This window comes from Lipophrys pholis (genome assembly GCF_963383615.2).
Source record: "Lipophrys pholis genome assembly, chromosome: 2".
Lineage (NCBI taxonomy): Eukaryota > Metazoa > Chordata > Actinopteri > Blenniiformes > Blenniidae > Lipophrys > Lipophrys pholis.
Window position 1 is genome coordinate 39375157 of NC_137636.1, and position 21847 is coordinate 39397003.

Genomic DNA, 21847 nt, shown 5'->3' on the forward strand with positions numbered 1-21847 from the left:
TCCAATCGTGAAAGGCCCTTTATATACTATTATCAAGAATGGACATAGATTTGAACCTAAATGAAGACATATTTTGTTGTATGTCAGCTGATCTATTGCTGCTGTGTTTGTTGTTTAAATGAAAATGTAATCAAAACAGTTTTTTTAAATTAATTAGCTGTCATCCTTCACCTACCTTCTTCAGGTAGGTGAATTATCGACCCGGCCAGCTCAGTAGGTGGAGCATGAGACTCTCGATCTCAAGGTAGAGGGTTCATGTCCCACGCCGGGCGCCACCTTCCTGTGGGCTCTCCACCTTCCTGTGGGCTCTCCACCTTCCTGTGGGCTCTCCACCCGCAGGAAGGTTCTTAATGGTGCAATGTGATCTGGGTGACGGTGCTCAGACTGTCACCCCCACCACCACCCAGTAACGGATAAGAGGGAGACAATGGATGGATGGATGGATGGATGGATGGATGGATGGATGGATGGATGGATGGATGTTTCAAAGTGTGAATTTCAGAATAGCGCTCTTATTTTTCTAAGAAAAAAAAGTGACCGGAAGTTCTTAGTAATGTCCTTGAACCATGCTCTTGTTATGAAAGAGCATACCGGATGTGCTGCAGCCTCGGGACGAGCTTGACAGTGGGGATGAAGATGGCGGCGTACAGTCGCTCTCAGCTGCAGCTGCTGCTTTTATCCTCCGTGTGTTTCTGCGGTTTCGGCTCCGTCCTCGGCCTGAAGCCCGCCAGCGGCCCGGCAGAGCCGCCCAACGCGCCCATCCTCCGGCCCGCCGACCCGCCGGCCAGAGATGCACCTGCCGCGGCCGCCGCTGGGGCCTCGCAGCCTCGAAGGGCGAGCGGCTGGAAGCTGTCGGAGGAGGAGGCCTGCCGGGAGGACCTGAGCCGCTTCTGCCCCAAGCACACCTGGACCAACAACCTGGCCGTGCTGGAGTGCCTGCAGGACCGCAGAGAGGTAAGCGGCCGCCCGGGGGACGGCTGACAGCTGCTGGGTGTGTCGCCCCGGAGGGCAACATCTGCACCCGCTTAAGAGTCCCCAGCATCCCGCCTCTGCAGCTGGAGAGCTCCTCCTCACTTCACCTCCTCCTCACTTCACCTCCTCCTCACTTCACCTCCTCCTGATTTCACCTCCTCCTCATTTCACCTCCTCATTTCACCTCCTTCTCACTTCACCTCCTCCTCATTTCACCTCCTTCTCACTTCACCTCCTCCTCATTTTACCTCCTCCTCATTTCACCTCCTCCTCATTTCACCTCCTTCTCACCCCCCCCCCCCCCCCAGAAGTTAAAATAGACAGACTGACACACCAGAGGAATCATTTCACCTCCTTTATTTTTAATCCGTATTAAAGCCCGTTTGAATCCTGTTCACACACATTTCAGTGAATGATTCAGATATGAAAGAGATTTAATCTTAATCTGTCACAATCTATATTATAGCCGTGATCAGAATCTCTTCCACAGCAATATGTGTCTGATTGTTTTCTGTATTCAATAACAACTTTATTGCTGAATTACACTTTAATTTTGATTTTAGACTTCTTTTATTACCGTTTATTGTCATTTACAAGTATAATTTTATTTTTATTGATAAAGGAAACTTTATCTGAGAAACAGCAGAAGTTTTAATACGTTGTTTTCTAATTAAATACTACAAATCAAACTTGTAATAATTCTTCCACTCTGCTGTTTAATGAATTTCTTTATAAAAGTTATTATTTTCTTTGTCCTTATCATTTGTGTCTGGGCTCCAGAGCAGGTACTTTAATGTTTTAGATGCAGACCTCAGACCCAGACCCGGGAGACCAGTAGAACCAGTGGACCATGTTGGATTACTGCTAAAAGTGAAATAATCTCTGCAGATCTTTTATGGATTTTGCCTCATGAGGATCTTTGTGGGCCTGAAAGGGGATTCTTCTCTCTTTGTTTTATTGTTAACATGAAAGCAGAAACATACGTTACATACATATTATACATATATTCAAGTACCTTGTTGTTCTAGAGCAGAAACTGTCGCTCAATGTAAACCTGTGTCTGTGCCCTTCGTAGGGCTTTAGTGAAGCCAGCAGTCTGTAACTGCCCTGGACTGGAGACCCTGAGAAGAAGAGCCTGCTGGTGTGAATGTGATGGAGGAGAGAAGAAGAGCCTGCTGGTGTGAATGTGATGGAGGAGAGAAGAAGAGCCTGTTGGTGTGAATGTGATGGAGGAGAGAAGAAGAGCCTGTTGGTGTGAATGTGATGGAGGAGAGAAGAAGAGCCTGTTGGTGTGAATGTGATGGAGGAGAGAAGAAGAGCCTGCTGGTGTGAATGTGATGGAGGAGAGAAGAAGAGCCTGTTGGTGTGAATGTGATGGAGGAGAGAAGAAGAGCCTGCTGGTGTGAATGTGATGGAGGAGAGAAGAAGAGCCTGCTGGTGTGAATGTGATGGAGGAGAGAAGAAGAGCCTGCTGGTGTGAATGTGATGGAGGAGAGAAGAAGAGCCTGTTGGTGTGAATGTGATGGAGGAGAGAAGAAGAGCCTGTTGGTGTGAATGTGATGGAGGAGAGAAGAAGAGCCTGTTGGTGTGAATGTGATGGAGGAGAGAAGAAGAGCCTGCTGGTGACGGTGTTATCAGACGGAACTCCTCCGACTCCCTCAGCTGCTCTTTACATCCTGGTTGTTTCACAGTGGATCTGCTGTGAATGTTTGACTGGTGTCTTCATGCCGCCTGCAGAACCAGGAACACTGCATGAACAGAGGCTGGGGGTGGTCTGGAATGATTGTGTGATAGTGAAGATGGAGCCGTGTGATTGGTTGGATTGATCCACTGATGGTGTTTGGGTCTTGTTGAAGTTCTTCTTTTTAGAAAGGGTTGGTTTTTCTTCCTCCACCCATCCTCCTTCCTGCTGAGTCCTGGACAGTCTCCAGCATCGTCTTTCTCTGGCGCTCCCAGATGAACCAGGAGACCAACTGACCCGGGGAAATCCTAATCTGCAGTCCAAACCACCGCACCGCTCCTGTCACTCAGGAGCAGTGGCTCCATTATAGCTGCTTGTGTGTGTGGCTTCATCATAACCCAGGGTCTGTGACTGCATGTGAGGATGAGGATGGAGGCAGAAATCCAGAAGAGCCACCACATTACCGCCGCCACCATCCTGAATCTCTGGCCACTGCTTCCCTTCTGGTGCTCTCACCCCCACACTATTTAATCCCACTAGTAGAGTTTGTGTTCGGAGCACAGAGCAGCCCAGTCACTCTGAAAGCAGAATGAAACTGTGGGCCACAATAGAGCTGCAAGGATGAGCTGAGGAGGAGGCCTGAGTGGCTGCAGCTGAACCCCATGGCGTCACGCTGCCAACCCAACGTCCCTCTGTGAGTATGAGCTGAGGAGGCTCCCATAGTCCCATCAAGGGGGAACCCTACTTCCTAGAGGTTCTCCAGCAGTACTACTCGTCCCCATACCTGGACTGACGTCCCAGAAGTGAAGACAGTCTGTCCTCTCTGTCCCTGGCTTGTTCCAGGTTATAAAAAGTGTGTTGCTCCAAGCAGCCAATCAGAGATCAAACCCTATACAGGACTGTCTCAGAAAATTAGAATATTGTGATAAAGGTCTTTATTTTCTGTAATGCAATTAAAAAAACAAAAATGTCATACATTCTGGATTCATTACACATCAACTGAAATATTGCAAGCCTTTTATTATTTTAATATTGCTGATTATGGCATACAGCTTAAGAAAACTCAAATATCCTATCTCAAAATATTAGAATATTTCCTCAGACCAAGTAAAAAAAAAGATTTATAACAGCAAAACAAAATCAAACATTTGAAAATGTCAATTAATGCACTCAGTACTTGGTTGGGAACCCTTTTGCACGGATTACTGCATCAATGCGGCATGGAAGCAATCAGCCTGTGGCATTGCTGAGGAGTTCTGGAGGCCCAGGATGCTTCCATAGCGGCCTTTAGCTCATTTGCATTCTTGGGTCTGGTGTCTTTCAGCTTCTTCTTCACAATACCCCACAAATTCTCTCTGGGGTTCAGGTCAGGGGAGTTGGCAGGCCAATCGAGGACAGTAATGCCATGGTCAGTACACCAGTTACTGGTGGTTTTGGCACTGTGGGCAGGTGCCAGATCATGCTGGAAAATGAAATCATCATCTCCATAGAGCTTTTCAACAGATGGAAGCATGTAGTGCTCTAAAATCTCTTGGTACAGTACACAGCTGCATTGACTCTGGACTTGATGAAACACAGTGGACCAGCACCAGCAGCTGACATGGTTCCCCAAACCATTGCTGACTGTGGGAACTTCACACTGGATTTCAAGCAACTTGGATTGCTCCTCTCCAGCCTTCCTCCAGACTCTAGCGCCTTGACTTCCAAATGAAATACAAAACTTGCTTTCGTCTGAAAACAGGACTCTGGACCACTCTGCAACTGTCCAGTGCTTCTTTTCCATAGCCCAAGTCAGACGCTTCTTCCGTTGTCTTGAGTTCAGGAGTGGCTTGACCATGGGAATACGGCTATTGTAGCCCATTTCCCGGACACGTCTGTGAACGGTGGCTTTTGATACCTGGACTCCAGCTTCAGTCCACTGTCTTTGAAGCTCCCCCAAATTCTGGAAGCGGCTCTTCTTCACAATGCTGTTAAGGCTGCGGTCCTCTCTCTTGGTTGTGCAGCGTTTCCTGCCACATTTCCTCCTTCCAACACACTTTTTGTGAATGTGCTTTGAAACTGCACTCTGTGAACAGCCTGCTCTTTTAGAAATTTCTTTTTGTGTCTTACCCTCCTGATGGAGGGTGTCAATGATGGTCCTCTGGACAGCAGTCAGCTCAGCAGTCTTCCCCATACTTGTGATTTAGTTTACTGAACCAAGCTGAGTGTTTTTAAAGGCTCAGGGAAACCCTTGCTGGTGTTTCGAGTTAATTAGACGATTCAAGTGATTAGTTAAATAGCCTGCTAGTATACTTTTTCATGATATTCTAATACTTTGAGATACGATATTTGAGTTTTCTTAAGCTGTATGCCATAATCAGCAATATTAAAACGACAAAAGGCTTGCAATATTTCAGTTGATGTGTAATGAATCCAGAATGTATGACATTTTCATGTTTTTAGTTGCATTACAGAAAATAAAGGACTTTAACACAATATTCTAATTTTCTGAGACAGTCCTGTATAGTGTCATCGGGGGTTTAGCCAATCCCAATCAAGGTAGGCCCTCCCTTTGACTCCTCCCACAATTAGGCAGCTCTGCTCTGGCACATGGCACCACCAGAGGAAGTACTTCCTCCTCTTCCCAAGATGGGCATGTGTGGGCGGAGCCAGTCCAGCTCACACAGACACAGCAGATTCTGAATGTAGCTCCTATGATCCAATATTCAAATGAGGAAAATCAAGGAGGAGCTAGAACCTTAGAATACTGAAGGTTTTCTGGAGCGACCAGACCAGGAGGAGGAGGTGAACAGGAGGAGGAGGAGGAGGAGAACAGGAGGAGGAGGAGGAGGAGGAAGAGGAGAAGGAGGAGAACAGGAGGAGGAGGAGAATAGGAGGAGAGGAGGAGAAGGAGGAGAACAGGAGGAGGAGGAGAACAGGAGGAGGAGGAGAACAGGAGGAGGAGGAGGAGGAAGAAGAGAGAAGGAGGAGAACAGGAGGAGGAGGAGAATAGGAGGAAGGAGGAGAAGGAGGAGAACAGGAGGAGGAGAACAGGAGGGAGGAGAGAACAGAAGGAGAACAGGGAGAGAGGAGGAGGAGAACAGGAGGAGGAGGAGAACAGGAGGAGGATAGCAGTAGGAGGAGGAGGAGAGAGGAGGAGGAGGAGGAGGAGGAGGGGGGTGAACAGGAGGAGGAGGAGGAGAACAGGAGGAGGGGGGAGAACAGGAGGGGGAGGAGGAGGAGAACAGGAGGAGGCGAACAGGAGGAGGAGGTGAACAGGAGGAGGAGGTGAACAGGAGGAGGAGGTGAAGAGGAGGAGGAGGGAGAACAGGAGGAGGAGGAGAACAGGAGGAGGAGGGAGGAGGAGAACAGGAGGAGGCGAACAGGAGGAGGAGGGTGAACAGGTGGAGGAGGAGCTAGAAACTTAGAATACTGAAGGTCCACCCAGTGGACAAGACCACACACACACACACACACACACACACACACACACACACACACACACACACACACACACACACACACACACACACACACACACTTCCACTCTCACTAAAGGTGCTTCTGAAGTTGCTTGTTCTCTGTCATCATTTGCTCAAACTTTAAAATCATGTTCCTCTTTTGTTGTTGCTTCTTTGTTAATTCATGTTCCTGCTTCATCTTACTGTCTAGATAGAGCAGCTCAGGCTGGTTAATCTAAGAAATCATCTTACTGTCTAGATAGAGCTGCTCAGGCTGGTTAATCTAAGAAATCATCTTACTGTCTAGATAGAGCTGCTCAGGCTGGTTAATCTAGAAAATCATCTTACTGTCTAGATAGAGCAGCTCAGGCTGGTTAATCTAGAAAATCATGTTACTGTCTAGATAGAGCTGCTCAGGCTGTGTTATCTAGAAAATCATGTTACTGTCTAGATAGAGCTGCTCAGGCTGGTTAATCTAGAAAATCATGTTACTGTCTAGATAGAGCCTGCTCAGGCTGGTTAATCTATAAAATCATGTTACTGTCTAGATAGAGCTGCTCAGGCTGGTTAATCTAGAAAATCATCTTACTGTCTAGATAGAGCTGCTCAGGCTGGTTAATCTAGAAAATCATCTTACTGTCTAGATAGAGCTGCTCAGGCTGGTTAATCTAGAAAATCATGTTACTGTCTAGATAGAGCTGCTCAGGCTGGTTAATCTAGAAAAATCATGTTACTGTCTAGATAGAGCTGCTCAGGCTGGTTAATCTAAGAAATCATGTTACTGTCTAGATAGAGCTGCTCAGGCTGGTTTAATCTAAGAAATCATCTTACTGTCTAGATAGAGCTGCTCAGGCTGGTTAATCTAAGAAATCATCTTACTGTCTAGATAGAGCTGCTCAGGCTGGTTAATCTAGAAAATCATCTTACTGTCTAGATAGAGCAGCTCAGGCTGGTTAATCTAGAAAATCATGTTACTGTCTAGATAGAGCTGCTCAGGCTGGTTAATCTAGAAAATCATGTTACTGTCTAGATAGAGCTGCTCAGGCTGGTTAATCTAGAAAATCATGTTACTGTCTAGATAGAGCCTGCTCAGGCTGGTTAATCTATATAAATCATGTTACTGTCTAGATAGAGCTGCTCAGGCTGGTTAATCTAGAAAATCATCTTACTGTCTAGATAGAGCTGCTCAGGCTGGTTAATCTAGAAAATCATCTTACTGTCTAGATAGAGCTGCTCAGGCTGGTTAATCTAGAAAATCATGTTATCTGTCTAGATAGAGCTGCTCAGGCTGGTTAATCTAGAAAATCATGTTACTGTCTAGATAGAGCTGCTCAGGCTGGTTAATCTAAGAAATCATGTTACTGTCTAGATAGAGCTGCTCAGGCTGGTTAATCTAAGAAATCATGTTACTGTCTAGATAGAGCTGCTCAGGCTGGTTAATCTAGAAAATCATGTTACTGTCTAGATAGAGCTGCTCAGGCTGGTTAATCTAGAAAATCATGTTACTGTCTAGATAGAGCTGCTCAGGCTGGTTAATCTAGAAAATCATGTTACTGTCTAGATAGAGCTGCTCAGGCTGGTTAATCTAGAAAATCATGTTACTGTCTAGATAGAGCAGCTCAGGCTGGTTAATCTAGAAAATCATGTTACTGTCTAGATAGAGCTGCTCAGGGTGGTTAATCTAATAATCCTCTCCACGCCTCCACCCCGCCTCTCCACTCCTCTCCTCTCCTCTCCTCTCCTCTCCTCTCCTCTCCTCTCCTCTCCTCTCCTCTCCTCTCCACTCCTCTCCACGCCTCTCCTCTCCACTCCTCTCCACTCCTCTCCACTCCTCCACCCCGCCTCTCAACGCCTCCAACCCCGCCTTGGCTCCACTCCTCTCCACTCCACTTCCTCTCCACTCCTCTCCACTCTCCTCTCCTCTCCACTCCACTCCTCTCCTCTCCACTCCACTCCACTCCTCTCCTCTCCACTCCTCTCCACGCCTCTCCACTCCTCTCCACTCCTCCCCATGCTCTCCACTCCTCTCCACGCCTCCTCCACTCATCTCCACTCCTCTCCACTCCACTCCACTCCTCTCCACTACCTCTCCACTCCTCTCCACTCCTCCCCATGCCTCTCCACGCCTCTCCACGCCTCTCCACTCCTCTCCACTCCACTCCACTCCTCTCCACTCCACTCCACTCCTCTCCACTCCTCTCCACCCCTTCTCCACTCCTCTCCACTCCTCTCCACTCCACTGCTCTCTCACTTCCACTCCTCTCCTCTCCTCTCCTCTCCTCTCCACTCCTCTCCACTCCTCCACTCCTCTCCACGCCACTCCACTCCTCCTCCACTCCTCTCCACTCCTCTCCACGCCTCCACCCCCCGCCTCTCCACTCCTCTCCACTCCTCTCCTCTCCACTCCACTCCTCTCCACTCCCTCTCACACGCCTCTCCACTCCTCTCCACTCCTCTCCCTCTCCACTCCACTCCTCTCCACTCCTCTCCACGCCTTCTCCACGCCTCTCCACTCCTCTCCACTCCTCTCCTCTCCACTCCACTCCTCTCCACTCCTCTCCACGCCTCTCCACTCCTCTCCACGTCTCCACCCTGCCTCTCCACTCCACTCCACTCCTCTCCACTCCTCTCCACTCCTCTCCACTCCTCTCCACGTCTCCACCCTGCCTCTCCACTCCACTCCACTCCTCTCCACTCCTCTCACACTCCTCTCCACGCCTCCACCCTGCCTCTCCACTCCACTCCACTCCTCTCCACTCCTCTCCACGCCTCTCCACGCCCTCCTCTCCTCTCCTCTCCACTCCTCTCCTCTCCACTCCACTCCTCTCCACTCCTCTCCTCACGCCTCTCCACTCCTCTCCACTCCTCTCCACGTCTCCACCCTGCCTCTCCACTCCACTCCACTCCTCTCCACTCCTCTCCACTCCACTCCTCTCCACTCCTCTCCACGCCTCCACCCCGCCTCTCCACTCCTCTCCAGCTCTGGCTGAGAGGCAGCTCTGGGTGAGTCTCTGCTCTGGCTGAGAGGCAGCTCCGGGTGAGAGGCAGCTCTGGGTGAGAGGCAGCTCTGGGTGAGTCTCTGCTCTGGCTGAGAGGCAGCTCTGGGTGAGAGGCAGCTCCGGGTAAGAGGCAGCTCTGGCTGAGAGGCAGCTCTGGGTGAGTCTCTGCTCTGGCTGAGAGGCAGCTCTGGGTGAGAGGCAGCTCTGGGTGAGTCTCCTGCTCTGGGTGAGAGGCAGCTCTGGGTGAGAGGCAGCTCTGGGTGAGAGACAGCTCTGGCTTCCTGTCTGATGAGGAAACTCTTCAACCGTTAATCAACACCCAGACCTTTGGTTCAGTTGGTCCGGGTGACCGGCCTCACAATGTCTGCTGTCACCATTCGGTCTCTACACTGCTGCTCTGGGCTTTCTACATGGATAAATCATATCTCGTTTCAGCTTCACAATCATAAATCACCTTTGAAGTTAAAAGCTCATTTTGACAGTGTGCTCTTCTTTTTTTAAACATATTTGACTAGTTTATTCATTCGTAGGGATTTTGATAAGAGGTGTACCATAATGACCTGACCCTTCCTAAATGATTGTAAATCAAAGGTTATTGTTATTGACCTTAAATGTTTCCAGAACCGAAGGTCCAGCCTCATTATTGCTGTGTCATGGTTTGTCAGGCCGTCGTCACACTCAGACTCATTCAACCTCTTTTTCTAACAAGTGAAGAATCTCAGGTTCTTCTGCAACACACTCGTCTTCAGGAGAGATTCAAAATATATAGAGCAACTTTATCCTATACTTCCCCCTGAGATTAATATAAGTAGTCTAGTCTAGTCTAGTCTAGTCTAGTCTAGTCTAGTCACGTGGGAGTTGGCTGTTCTTCCCTCTCCTACACACACGTATTCATAGCTGCAGAAATGGTGTGAATTTCAGTTCAAAATAAAAGCACCATTGTGGTTTAATAACCTCATTGCTCCACACTATGGACAACTAAATGTGCCAAAATGAAATCTATAAATACAGCATTAAGTAAAGAATTATATGTGTCGTTAATTCATTCAAATACCAATTTATTTGATATTTAAACAAAACAACCAGATGATTGTTTCACCATTTGATTATTACATAGTCTGGTGTTGCACTGCTTCATGAATTCATCTTATCTGTCAAACCCGCCCCTCAAAGTCAGAATTATTAATAAACAATGGAGAACTTGACAGCGTTTCAGTCACTGTTCCTCTCTGGAGTTTTTATTGGTTGCTCTATCATGTCGACTGTCCTTCCTTCTCCGTCGTACTGACGTCACACACAGTCTCATCAAAAGCTGTTTACTGACTTTCTCCTGAGTTGAAGGTTAAAATATTTGTTTTCTCACTCCAACATCACAAATATTGGTTTTCTGTTATTCTGTTCTCTTACGTAATCACTTGGTTTATTTGTATCTGTGGACATATTAACTATTTAACCCTCCTCACAAGTATATTTTTCATTGCCGTCTCCGACTTCATGAAGACAATATTGATAAGACGAGTCAAAGTTTTTATCGGTCAATACTGAGCTGGCCTCCTGACATGTGGGTTCTTCTCTGGTTCTGTCCTTGTTCTTCAGTTTGGACAATAGAACCACACATCCGATAGGTTATATAATGATAATGTTGTGTTGAAACAGGTTGAATGTTTAAGTAGCTGGAGAAAATGGATGAGTTTGGAGGAAAAGTGTGAATAAATTCTCATCTAAAATAACCTTAGAACTTCATGAATCAATGGGAATGGAGAAGCTCCGGGCTGAAGGAGGAAGCACAGCTTCTCTGTGTTGTTGTTGTTGTTTCTACACCCATTATGTTGACTGTATGGCATCATGCTGACCACACACACACACACACACACACACACACACACACACACACACACACACCCTCCTCTGGCCCTGAGCGATGCCCTCTTTACTGAGATAATTACATCGCCTCGACTCAATAACAGCTGTGGCCTCCTGAAGAGATAAATGGTTCTTATAAATCTGCCTCCTCTCTGACACGCACACACACACACACACACACACACACACACACACACACACACACACACACACACACACACACACACACACACACACACACACACACACACACACACACACACACACACGCTGAGCAGCATGCCATTTCCATACAGTGTTTTGAGAAAGGGTTGGTGGCGGTTTGACAGCTGAGCGAGATGTGAGCGCAGCTCCGAGGCGATGCCTGATGGGAAGCTGCTTTGCCTTGATGCGCTCGCCCTGACGCGCTCGCCCTGACGCGCTCGCCCTGACGCGCTCGCCCTGACGCGCTCGCCCTTGATGCGCTCGCCCTGGACGCGCTCGCCCTGGACGCGCTCGCCCTTGACGCGCTCGCCCTTGACGCGCTCGCCCTGGACGCGCTAGCCCTGACGCGCTCGCCCTGGACGCGCTCGCCCTGGACGCGCTCGGCCTGGACGCGCTCGGCCTGGACGCGCTCGCCCTGGACGCGCTCGCCCTGACGCGCTCGGCCTGGACGCGCTCGCCCTGACGCGCTCGGCCTGGACGCGCTCGCCCTGGACGCGCTCGCCCTGACGCGCTCGGCCTGGACGCGCTCGCCCTGGACGCGCTCGCCCTGACGCGCTCGGCCTGGACGCGCTCGCCCTGACGCGCTCGCCCTGACGCGCTCGCCCTGACGCGCTCGCCCTGACGCGCTCGGCCTGGACGCGCTCGCCCTGACGCGCTCGGCCTGCACGCGCTCGCCCTGACGCGCTCGCCCTGACGCGCTCGCCCTGACGCGCTCGGCCTGGACGCGCTCGCCCTGACGCGCTCGCCCTGGACGCGCTCGCCCTGACGCGCTCGCCCTGGACGCGCTCGCCCTGGACGCGCTCGGCCTGGACGCGCTCGCCCTGGACGCGCTCGCCCTGACGCGCTCGCCCTGGACGCGCTCGCCCTGACGCGCTCGGCCTGGACGCGCTCGCCCTGACGCGCTCGCCCTGGACGCGCTCGCCCTGGACGCGCTCGCCCTGACGCGCTCGCCCTGGACGCGCTCGCCCTGGACGCGCTCGGCCTGGACGCGCTCGCCCTGGACGCGCTCGCCCTGACGCGCTCGCCCTGGACGCGCTCGCCCTGACGCGCTCGGCCTGGACGCGCTCGCCCTGACGCGCTCGCCCTGACGCGCTCGCCCTGACGCGCTCGGCCTGGACGCGCTCGCCCTGACGCGCTCGGCCTGGACGAGCTCGCCCTGACGCGCTCGCCCTGACGCGCTCGCCCTGACGCGCTCGGCCTGGACGCGCTCGCCCTGACGCGCTCGCCCTGACGCGCTCGCCCTGACGCGCTCGGCCTGGACGCGCTCGCCCTGACGCGCTCGCCCTGACGCGCTCGCCCTTGACGCGCTCGCCCTTGACGCGCTCGCCCTTGACGCGCTCGCCCTGACGCGCTCGGCCCTGACGCGCTCGGCCTGACGCGCTCGCCCTGGACGCGCTCGGCCTGACGCGCTCGCCCTGGACGTTGCGGTGCCAGAGTCCGCCTGACATTGACAGCCTCTGGCTGGATGGCCGGCATCGAGTGGAGTGTGCAGTCTGATTCCTGCCAATGCACTTCTCCTCTTTTCTCTGTATAGTGAGACGTTGGTGTTCAGAACGGCCCTGATTGGCTGCTGCTTGTTCACCTGGACGGGGATTCCGGCCCACAGGGCCTCTGCTTACACCCCATTCCCTCCCCAGCTTCGTCTTCACTCGTCAGCTGTTGGAGGCAGTCGGAGGTTTTGCTGTCGCCTGAAACACGTTAATTGTTTGTGTGACTGGCTGCTTGCTGTGTTTATGCTGAAGTGACAGAACCCTCTGGCTTTTTCCACTTCTGATATTATAACCAGCAAGAAAGCCAGGTGAGGTTTTTCTGGAGGCTCTTGTCATTACCTAGAACCGTCTTTATACCGCTGGATTCAACTCCGACTGTGAGCAAAGGGAGGCAACATATTTTAGAATTAAATAACTTTTGGAAGATGATGGATTCAGATGAGTTCATAGTCATTTCTCGTAAAACACACTCCTGATCGCAACTAATTAAATGGCACTAACAACGCAGTCAGCTTATAAGTACGTATGTATGATCCATATATTTTCACTTCCAATCCGATCCCGATACCTGAATGTGGATTTCTGCCGATACCGATATTATCCTGATAGCAGAGCTGTTTGCTTTTATATTATTATTATTATTATTATTATTATTATTATTATTATTATTGATTTTATATGAGGCTGTAATAAACTCCTCTCTACAGTAAAGTATGAAATGTACTAATGTATACATGTACTCTCTCTAAAGACAACTTGAGGTTAGTATCAGGTCAGAAAAGAAGCAGTACAAAGTATTTTAGTTCCATGTGGACAATGTGGGGGTCTGCGTGACGTCATCATCTCATAATAAACTAGTTCTATCTTTAGAACCTCAGAATGACTTTATTAATCCCTGGGGAAACTCTTGAGCAAGGCAGCAGCAACACAATGTTTCCAGCTCTAACGCAGCTCCAACCATTGGGACTATTTTCAGAGAGTTTAGTGTGGAGTAGGACGCAGCTTCACGGAGGTGTGAATCTCCTGCTGACAGCCTGGAGGAGCTGCTGCTCATTGTTCTGATGTCAGAGCTGTTCTCCTCCCAGAGCTGGAGGCTGAAAACACTGAGGTCTGGCTGCAGAGCGCCGCCCTGCTGGACTACGGCTTTGCTAACATTATCAGTCTCAGTGCATTTCGGTTAATTGACAAATATTAAAGGAGTTTTATGATGTAGAAATGACTTCCTAAAGGTTTTCCTGGAACTCCACACGCTGCCAACCCAACGTCCCTCTGTGAGTATGAGCTGAGGAGGCTCCCGTAGTCCCATCAAGGGGGAACCCTACTTCCTAGAGGTTCTCCAGCAGTACTACTCGTCCCCATACCTGGACTGACGTCCCAGAAGTGAAGACAGTCTGTCCTCTCTGTCCCTGGCTTGTTCCAGGTTTTAAAAAGTGTGTTGCTCCAAGCAGCCAATCAGAAATCAAACCCTATATAGTGTCATCGGGGGTTTAGCCAATCCCAATCAAGGTAGGCCCTCCCTTTGACTCCTCCCACAATTAGGCGGCTCTGCTCTGGCACATGGCACCACGAGAGGAAGTACTTCATCCTCTTCCCAAGATGGGTACGTGTGGGCGGAGCCAGTCCAGCTCACCCAGACACAGCAGATTCTGAATGTAGCTCCTATGATCCAATATTCAAATGAGGAAAATCAAGGAGGAGCTAGAACCTTAGAATACTGAAGGTTTCTGGAGCGACCAGACCAGGAGGAGGAGGAGAACAGGAGGAGGAGGAGGAGGAGGAGGAGGAGGAGGAGAACAGGAGGAGGAGGAGAACAGGAGGAGGAGGAGAACAGGAGGAGGAGAACAGGAGGAGGAGGAGAACAGGAGAACAGGAGGAGGAGGAGGAGAACAGGAGGAGAACAGGAGAACAGGAGGAGGAGGAGGAGAACAGGAGAACAGGAGAACAGGAGAACAGGAGAACAGGAGGAGGAGAACAGGAGAACAGGAGGAGGAGGAGGAGAACATTAGAACAGGAGGAGGAGGAGGAGAACAGGAGGAGGAGGAGGAGAACAGGAGAACAGGAGGAGGAGGAGGAGAACAGGAGAACAGGAGGACAGGAGGAGAACAGGAGGAGGAGGAGGAGAACATTAGAACAGGAGGAGGAGGAGGAGAACAGGAGGAGGAGGAGGAGAACAGGAGAACAGGTGAACAGGAGGAGGAGAACAGGAGAACAGGAGGAGGAGGAGGAGAACATTAGAACAGGAGGAGGAGGAGGAGAACAGGAGAACAGGAGGAGGAGGAGGAGAACAGGAGAACAGGAGGAGGAGGAGGAGAACATTAGAACAGGAGGAGGAGGAGGAGAACAGGAGAACAGGAGGAGGAGGAGGAGAACAGGAGAACAGGAGGAGGAGGAGGAGAACAGGAGAACAGGAGGAGGAGGAGGAGAACAGGAGAACAGGAGGAGAACAGGAGAACAGGAGGAGAACAGGAGGAGGAGGAGAACAGGAGGAGGAGAACAGGAGGAGGAGGAGAACAGGAGGAGGAGGAGAACAGGAGAACAGGAGGAGGAGTAGGAGAACAGGAGAACAGGAGGAGGAGGAGGAGAACAGGAGAACAGGAGGAGGAGTAGGAGAACAGGAGAACAGGAGGAGGAGGAGGAGAACAGGAGAACAGGAGGAGAACAGGAGGAGGAGGAGGAGGAGAACAGGAGGAGGAGGAAGAGAACAGGAGGAGGAGGAGAACAGGAGAACAGGAGGAGGAGTAGGAGAACAGGAGAACAGGAGGAGGAGTAGGAGAACAGGAGAACAGGAGGAGGAGGAGGAGAACAGGAGAACAGGAGAACAGGAGGAGGAGAACAGGAGAACAGGAGGAGGAGGAGGAGAACAGGAGAACAGGAGAACAGGAGGACTTCCAGGTGTTTATTAATAGGAATCTTAGGAAATGTGAGCTGAGTTATTTCCACGTCTCTTTTCCCTGAAATCATCTCTCTTCACTTTCTGGGGGACGTCAGCAGATAGTCGCTCCTTGTTCCTGTCCAGCTGGAGACATTTAATCCCACTTTGCTTTCATACATTTCATGAATATAATTCTTGTGTTTCTTTTATGAATTCCAGTGTGTCTGCAAAACCTTCTTCACTTCTGGGGGGTCCGTTTCCACCACACCAGTGTTCTGATCCACTGTGTCCTGAAGCCTGTTACTGCCTCCCTCCTGCAGAGACTGATGGAGGCTACAGAGCCTGTTACTGCTCATCTCCTCCCTCCTGCAGAGACTGATGGAGGCTACTGAGCCTGTTACTGCTCATCTCCTCCCTCCTGCAGAGACTGATGGAGGCTACTGAGCCTGTTACTGCTCATCTCCTCCCTCCTGCAGAGACTGATGGAGGCTACTGAGCCTGTTACTGCTCATCTCCTCCCTCCTGCAGAGACTGATGGAGGCTACAGAACCTGTTACTGCCTCCCTCCTGCAGAGACTGATGGAGGCTACTGAGCCTGTTACTGCCTCCCTCCTGCAGAGACTGATGGAGGCTACTGAGCCTGTTACTGCTCATCTCCTCCCTCCTGCAGAGACTGATGGAGGCTACTGAGCCTGTTACTGCTCATCTCCTCCCTCCTGCAGAGACTGATGGAGGCTATTGAGCCTGTTACTGCCTCCCTCCTGCAGAGACTGATGGAGGCTACAGAGCCTGTTACTGCTCATCTCCTCCCTCCTGCAGAGACTGATGGAGGCTACAGAACCTGTTACTGCTCATCTCCCCCTCCCTCTTGCAGAGACTGATGGCGGCTACAGAGCCTGTTACTGCCTCCCTCCTGCAGAGACTGATGGCGGCTACAGAGCCTGTTACTGCCTCCCTCCTGCAGAGACTGATGGAGGCTACAGAGCCTGTTACTGCCTCCCTCCTGCAGAGACTGATGGAGGCTACAGAGCCTGTTACTGCCACCCTCCTGCAGAGACTGATGGAGGCTACAGAGCCTGTTACTGCCTCCCTCCTGCAGAGACTGATGGAGGCTACAGAGCCTGTTACTGCCTCCCTCCTGCAGAGACTGATGGTGGCTACAGAGCCTGTTACTGCCTCCCTCCTGCAGAGACTGATGGCGGCTACAGAGCCTGTTACTGCCTCCCTCCTGCAGAGACTGATGGAGGCTACAGAGCCTGTTACTGCCACCCTCCTGCAGAGACTGATGGAGGCTACAGAGCCTGTTACTGCCTCCCTCCTGCAGAGACTGATGGAGGCTACAGAGCCTGTTACTGCCTCCCTCCTGCAGAGACTGATGGTGGCTACAGAGCCTGTTACTGCCTCCCTCCTGCAGAGACTGATGGAGGCTACAGAGCCTGTTACTGCCTCCCTCCTGCAGAGACTGATGGTGGCTACAGAGCCTGTTACTGCCTCCCTCCTGCAGAGACTGATGGTGGCTACTGAGCCTGTTACTGCTCATCTCCTCCCTCCTGCAGAGACTGATGGAGGCTACTGAGCCTGTTACTGCTCATCTCCTCCCTCCTGCAGAGACTGATGGAGGCTACTGAGCCTGTTACTGCTCATCTCCTCCCTCCTGCAGAGACTGATGGAGGCTACAGAACCTGTTACTGCCTCCCTCCTGCAGAGACTGATGGAGGCTACTGAGCCTGTTACTGCCTCCCTCCTGCAGAGACTGATGGAGGCTACTGAGCCTGTTACTGCTCATCTCCTCCCTCCTGCAGAGACTGATGGAGGCTACTGAGCCTGTTACTGCTCATCTCCTCCCTCCTGCAGAGACTGATGGAGGCTATTGAGCCTGTTACTGCCTCCCTCCTGCAGAGACTGATGGAGGCTACAGAGCCTGTTACTGCTCATCTCCTCCCTCCTGCAGAGACTGATGGAGGCTACAGAACCTGTTACTGCTCATCTCCCCCTCCCTCTTGCAGAGACTGATGGAGGCTACAGAGCCTGTTACTGCCTCCCTCCTGCAGAGACTGATGGTGGCTACAGAGCCTGTTACTGCCTCCCTCCTGCAGAGACTGATGGAGGCTACAGAGCCTGTTACTGCCACCCTCCTGCAGAGACTGATGGTGGCTACAGAGCCTGTTACTGCCTCCCTCCTGCAGAGACTGATGGTGGCTACAGAGCCTGTTACTGCCACCCTCCTGCAGAGACTGATGGAGGCTACAGAGCCTGTTACTGCCTCCCTCCTGCAGAGACTGATGGTGGCCTTTGGACTTTGCACTCGTCCCATCACACATTATCTCAGTCTTCTCCATTAATCTGCTCTGTATTTAAAAACAGAGCTGCTCTCCTTTACTGAACTCCTCCTCGTCCTGCTGAGCGACTCTGTCCTCACTGCAGTCGCTCCTGGGCAGCGTGCAGTGGGACTGATGGAGGCTGGAAGAGGAGGCCGGTTGGCCAGTTTACAGGCTCCTGCTGCTCCGTCTGATGAAGTGCAGCCGTGAGGAGAGCCGGGGCGTTGTGCTGCTCTGCGCCGCTCTGCTCTGCGCCGCTCTGCTCTGCGCCGCTCTGCGCCGCTCTGAAGCTGGAGTATAAGAGTTTCCTGGCAGTATTGGAGGCTGGGATGGTGGTTGTGATGCAGGTGGGGGGGGGGGACTCTGCTGGCAGACATGAAGCTCGATGGAACTCTTCAGAGTGAAGTTTGGTTCAGACTGTGATGGAGTCACAACCTGATTGTTTGTCCAGGAACCAGGACGGGTTCCTCCTCTGGGGGTGAAGACGCCGTCATGGCGGTGGATCCCAGACTGGGGGTTTCTCTTGGTTTGGCTGAAGAGTTTTTCTTTTGGCAGATTGTAAATGAGTACTGCCCACAAATTCAGCTCTGCTGCTCATCCCACAAATGCATCTTCCTCTTAATGCTGTTAGAAATGAACAGTTTTCAGAAAGAAATCTTTTTACAACAAATAAATAATCTACGTTTTTCTGCTGTCGAGATGGTTAAATCTGATATCACACTTTCTCTCTTTATTGATGACTACCTCCTCTTTCTGTCCCTCAATGACACCCCCCCCCCCCCCCCCCCCCCTCTGTCTACAGGAAAGTGATCTGGCTCCTGACTGTAATCATGTGAGTATCTCAATTAACAAACAAACACACACACACACACACACACACACACACACACACACACACACACCGAGTCTCCAGTCTGTCGGTGGTCTTGTAGCCGTCGAGGTCCAGAGCGTCTGGATGTTGAACTTTAAGAGTCGGTCGTTGATGAAACGAGGCTGATAGAGCAGTCAGCCCGTCTTCACTGCAGCTCTGCAAGCAACATGTCAGGCCTGCACACACTGGTGGCTCTGCTCTCAGCACCTCTACTGCTTCTGCTGCTTCTACTGCTGCTGCTTCTACTGCTTCTGCTGCTTCTACTGCTTCTGCTTCTACTGCCTCTGCTGCTTCTACTGCTTCTGCTGCTTCTGCTGCTTCTACTGCTTCTGCTTCTACTGCTTCTACTGCTTCTACTGCTTCTGCTGCTGCTGCTGCTTCTACTGCTTCTGCTGCTTCTGCTGCTTCTGCTGCTTCTGCTGCTGCTGCTTCTGCTTCTGCTGCTTCTACTGCTTCTACTGCTGCTGCTTCTGCTGCTGCTGCTTCTGCTGCTTCTACTGCTTCTACTGCTTCTGCTTCTACTGCTTCTACTGCTTCTGCTTCTACTGCTTCTACTGCTTCCACTGCTTCTACTGCTTCTACTGCTACTGCTTCTACTGCTTCTACTGCTTCTGCTGCTACTGCTTCTACTGCTTCTGCTGCTACTGCTTCTACTGCTTCTGCTGCTTCTACTGCTTCTGCTGCTTCTGCTGCTTCTACTGCTTCTACTGCTTCTACTGCTTCTGCTGCTTCCACTGCTTCTGCAGCTTCTACTGCTTCTGCTGCTTCTGCTGCTTCTGCTGCTTCTACTGCTTCTGCTGCTTCTACTGCTTCTACAGCTTCCACTGCTTCTACTGCTTCTACTGCTTCTACTGCTTCCACTGCTTCCGCTGCTTCTACTGCTTCTACTGCTTCCACTGCTTCTACTGCTTCTACTGCTTCTACTGCTTCTACTGCTTCCACTGCTTCCGCTGCTTCTACTGCTTCTACAGCTTCCACTGCTTCTACTGCTTCTACTGCTTCTACTGCTTCTACTGCTTCTGCTGCTTCCGCTGCTTCTACTGCTTCTACTGCTTCTGCTGCTTCCACTGCTTCTGCAGCTTCTACTGCTTCTGCTGCTTCTGCTGCTTCCACTGCTTCTGCAGCTTCTACTGCTTCTGCTGCTTCTGCTGCTTCCACTGCTTCTGCAGCTTCTACTGCTTCTGCTGCTTCTGCTGCTTCCACTGCTTCTGCAGCTTCTACTGCTTCTGCTGCTTCTGCTGCTTCCACTGCTTCTGCTGCTTCTACTGCTTCTGCAGCTTCTACTGCTTCTGCTGCTTCTGCTGCTTCCACTGCTTCTACAGCTTCTGCTGCTTCTACTGCTTCTGCAGCTTCTACTGCTTCTACTGCTTCCACTGCTTCTGCTGCTTCCACTGCTTCTGCAGCTTCTGCTGCTTCCACTGCTTCTGCTGCTTCTGCTGCTTCTGCTGCTTCTGCTGCTTCTACTGCTTCTACTGCTTCCACTGCTTCTGCTGCTTCTACTGCTTCTACTGCTTCTACTGCTTCTACTGCTTCCACTGCTTCTGCTGCTTCTGCTGCTTCTGCAGCTTCTGCTCCAGCAGAACAGTAAACACAAAGAAAGGCAGACAACCGAAGCTGAAGACGAAAGGAGGCGACTGGATTGAGTGAAATGACTTCCTGTTAGTTTTAGATTTGCTGTGAGTCACTTCAGTGCGTAATCCCGGGATTATACCTCATACCTCCTCTAAACTAGGTTAACTGTATTAAATGTTTCTTAAAAGTTATTAATTCACCCAAACTTACTGAGAAGTGCTACTGATCATTCATTAATGTATTTTATCCTTACCCCAAGTCCCCATTACCAACTAGAATCATTAGTAATGTGAAATAGATTTGGAATCAATAATAACAACATATTTCATTTAATAGAGAGTTTAAAGTAAAAATGTATTTTCTAAACTAGGGAGTGAATAAATAAAAGCACACTTTATGATTCTACTGTGTTACTAGTATTTTCTGATATGTCCTCCTCACACTGAAACCTTTCTGTTTAGTTTAATATCTTCTAAATGACTTCTGCTCCAAGCTTTGTTTTGTGTTTCTCAATCGAGTCCTAAGATTCATGTCACTGAGCTGGATGTTTCTCTGCTCTGTACATTCATGGAACTTTACCGTCCTCCTTTCTATAAAAGCTTCTGTGGAACTACAAACTCAATCTGACCACAGATCCAAAGTTTGAATCCGTGGCGACGGAAGTGTGCAAGAGCACCATCGCCGAGGTGAGTCCAGCCTGCAGCCACGTTCGTCCCTCTGTCCGTCTTGTCCTGAACTTCAGTCCGACCCGCCTGACGTTTCCCGCCCTGCAGATCAAGGAGTGTAACGAGGAGGAGCGGGGGCGGGGCTACCTGGTGTCCTGCCTGGTGGACCACCGTGTCAACATCAGCGAGTTCCAGTGCAGCCAGTACATCACCAAGATGACCAGCATCATCTTCAGCGACTACCGGCTGATCTGTGGCTTCATGGACAAGTGCAAAGAGGACATCAACACCCTGCGCTGCGGCAGCATCAGCATCGGACACAAGGTGAGAGGATTCCTGCTCACGCCTGAAGCACTTTGATTCTCTAAAGTCATATGTTTGATCAAATTGTAATAAAAAGCTGCAGAATGAAGAATAGCCTTATTTTATTTGCCCTGTGTTTCACTCATTACAGAACATTATTTCACGGAATCACTTTCATTCCTTCATTATTTCCATTTTTTCTTTTTTAAAAAAGATGTTAAATGTCCATTTTATTTTCTTATTTCTTCTCACTGTCTTGAAGTCGTACAATAGTGAAAAGTCGTCGGAAAGATGAAACTTAAAGACAGAAAATGTGCATTCCGAAAAGGCCTGAAGCAGGGCTGGGCCGCTTTCCCACCAGAAGACCCGTCTTGTTCTCTCCAGCAGATAAACCTTTAATCATCAGGACACAACTGATCAGCTCCTTCATGGATCTTTGCTAAACATACATTCATGAAGTTTCATGACCGTGATTCAGAATCAATTTAGTCGTTTTATCTTTTGTAGCCATTTTAGTCTTTTAAATGAGCTTTTAAAACTAGTTTGGTTGTTTCAACCATTTTGACCTGTTTTTGCTCCATTCGTTCATTTTGGCTC

At 50.5% G+C, this 21847-nt stretch overlaps 1 protein-coding gene across 1 annotated transcript in view; it reads left to right on the forward strand.

Annotated features, from left to right (window-relative positions):
* Positions 1-636: 636 nt before the first annotated feature.
* The window catches only part of LOC308106576 (Golgi apparatus protein 1-like), a gene marked incomplete at its 5' end in the record, with an annotated part of 71405 nt that continues 50194 nt past the window's right edge, over positions 637-21847 (forward strand). The window contains 4 exons of the mRNA XM_080458406.1: positions 637-954; positions 18642-18671; positions 20882-20968; positions 21056-21271. Of these exons, the coding sequence (XP_080314532.1) occupies positions 637-954; positions 18642-18671; positions 20882-20968; positions 21056-21271 (651 nt within the window). The remainder of the gene's footprint in view (positions 955-18641; positions 18672-20881; positions 20969-21055; positions 21272-21847) is intronic.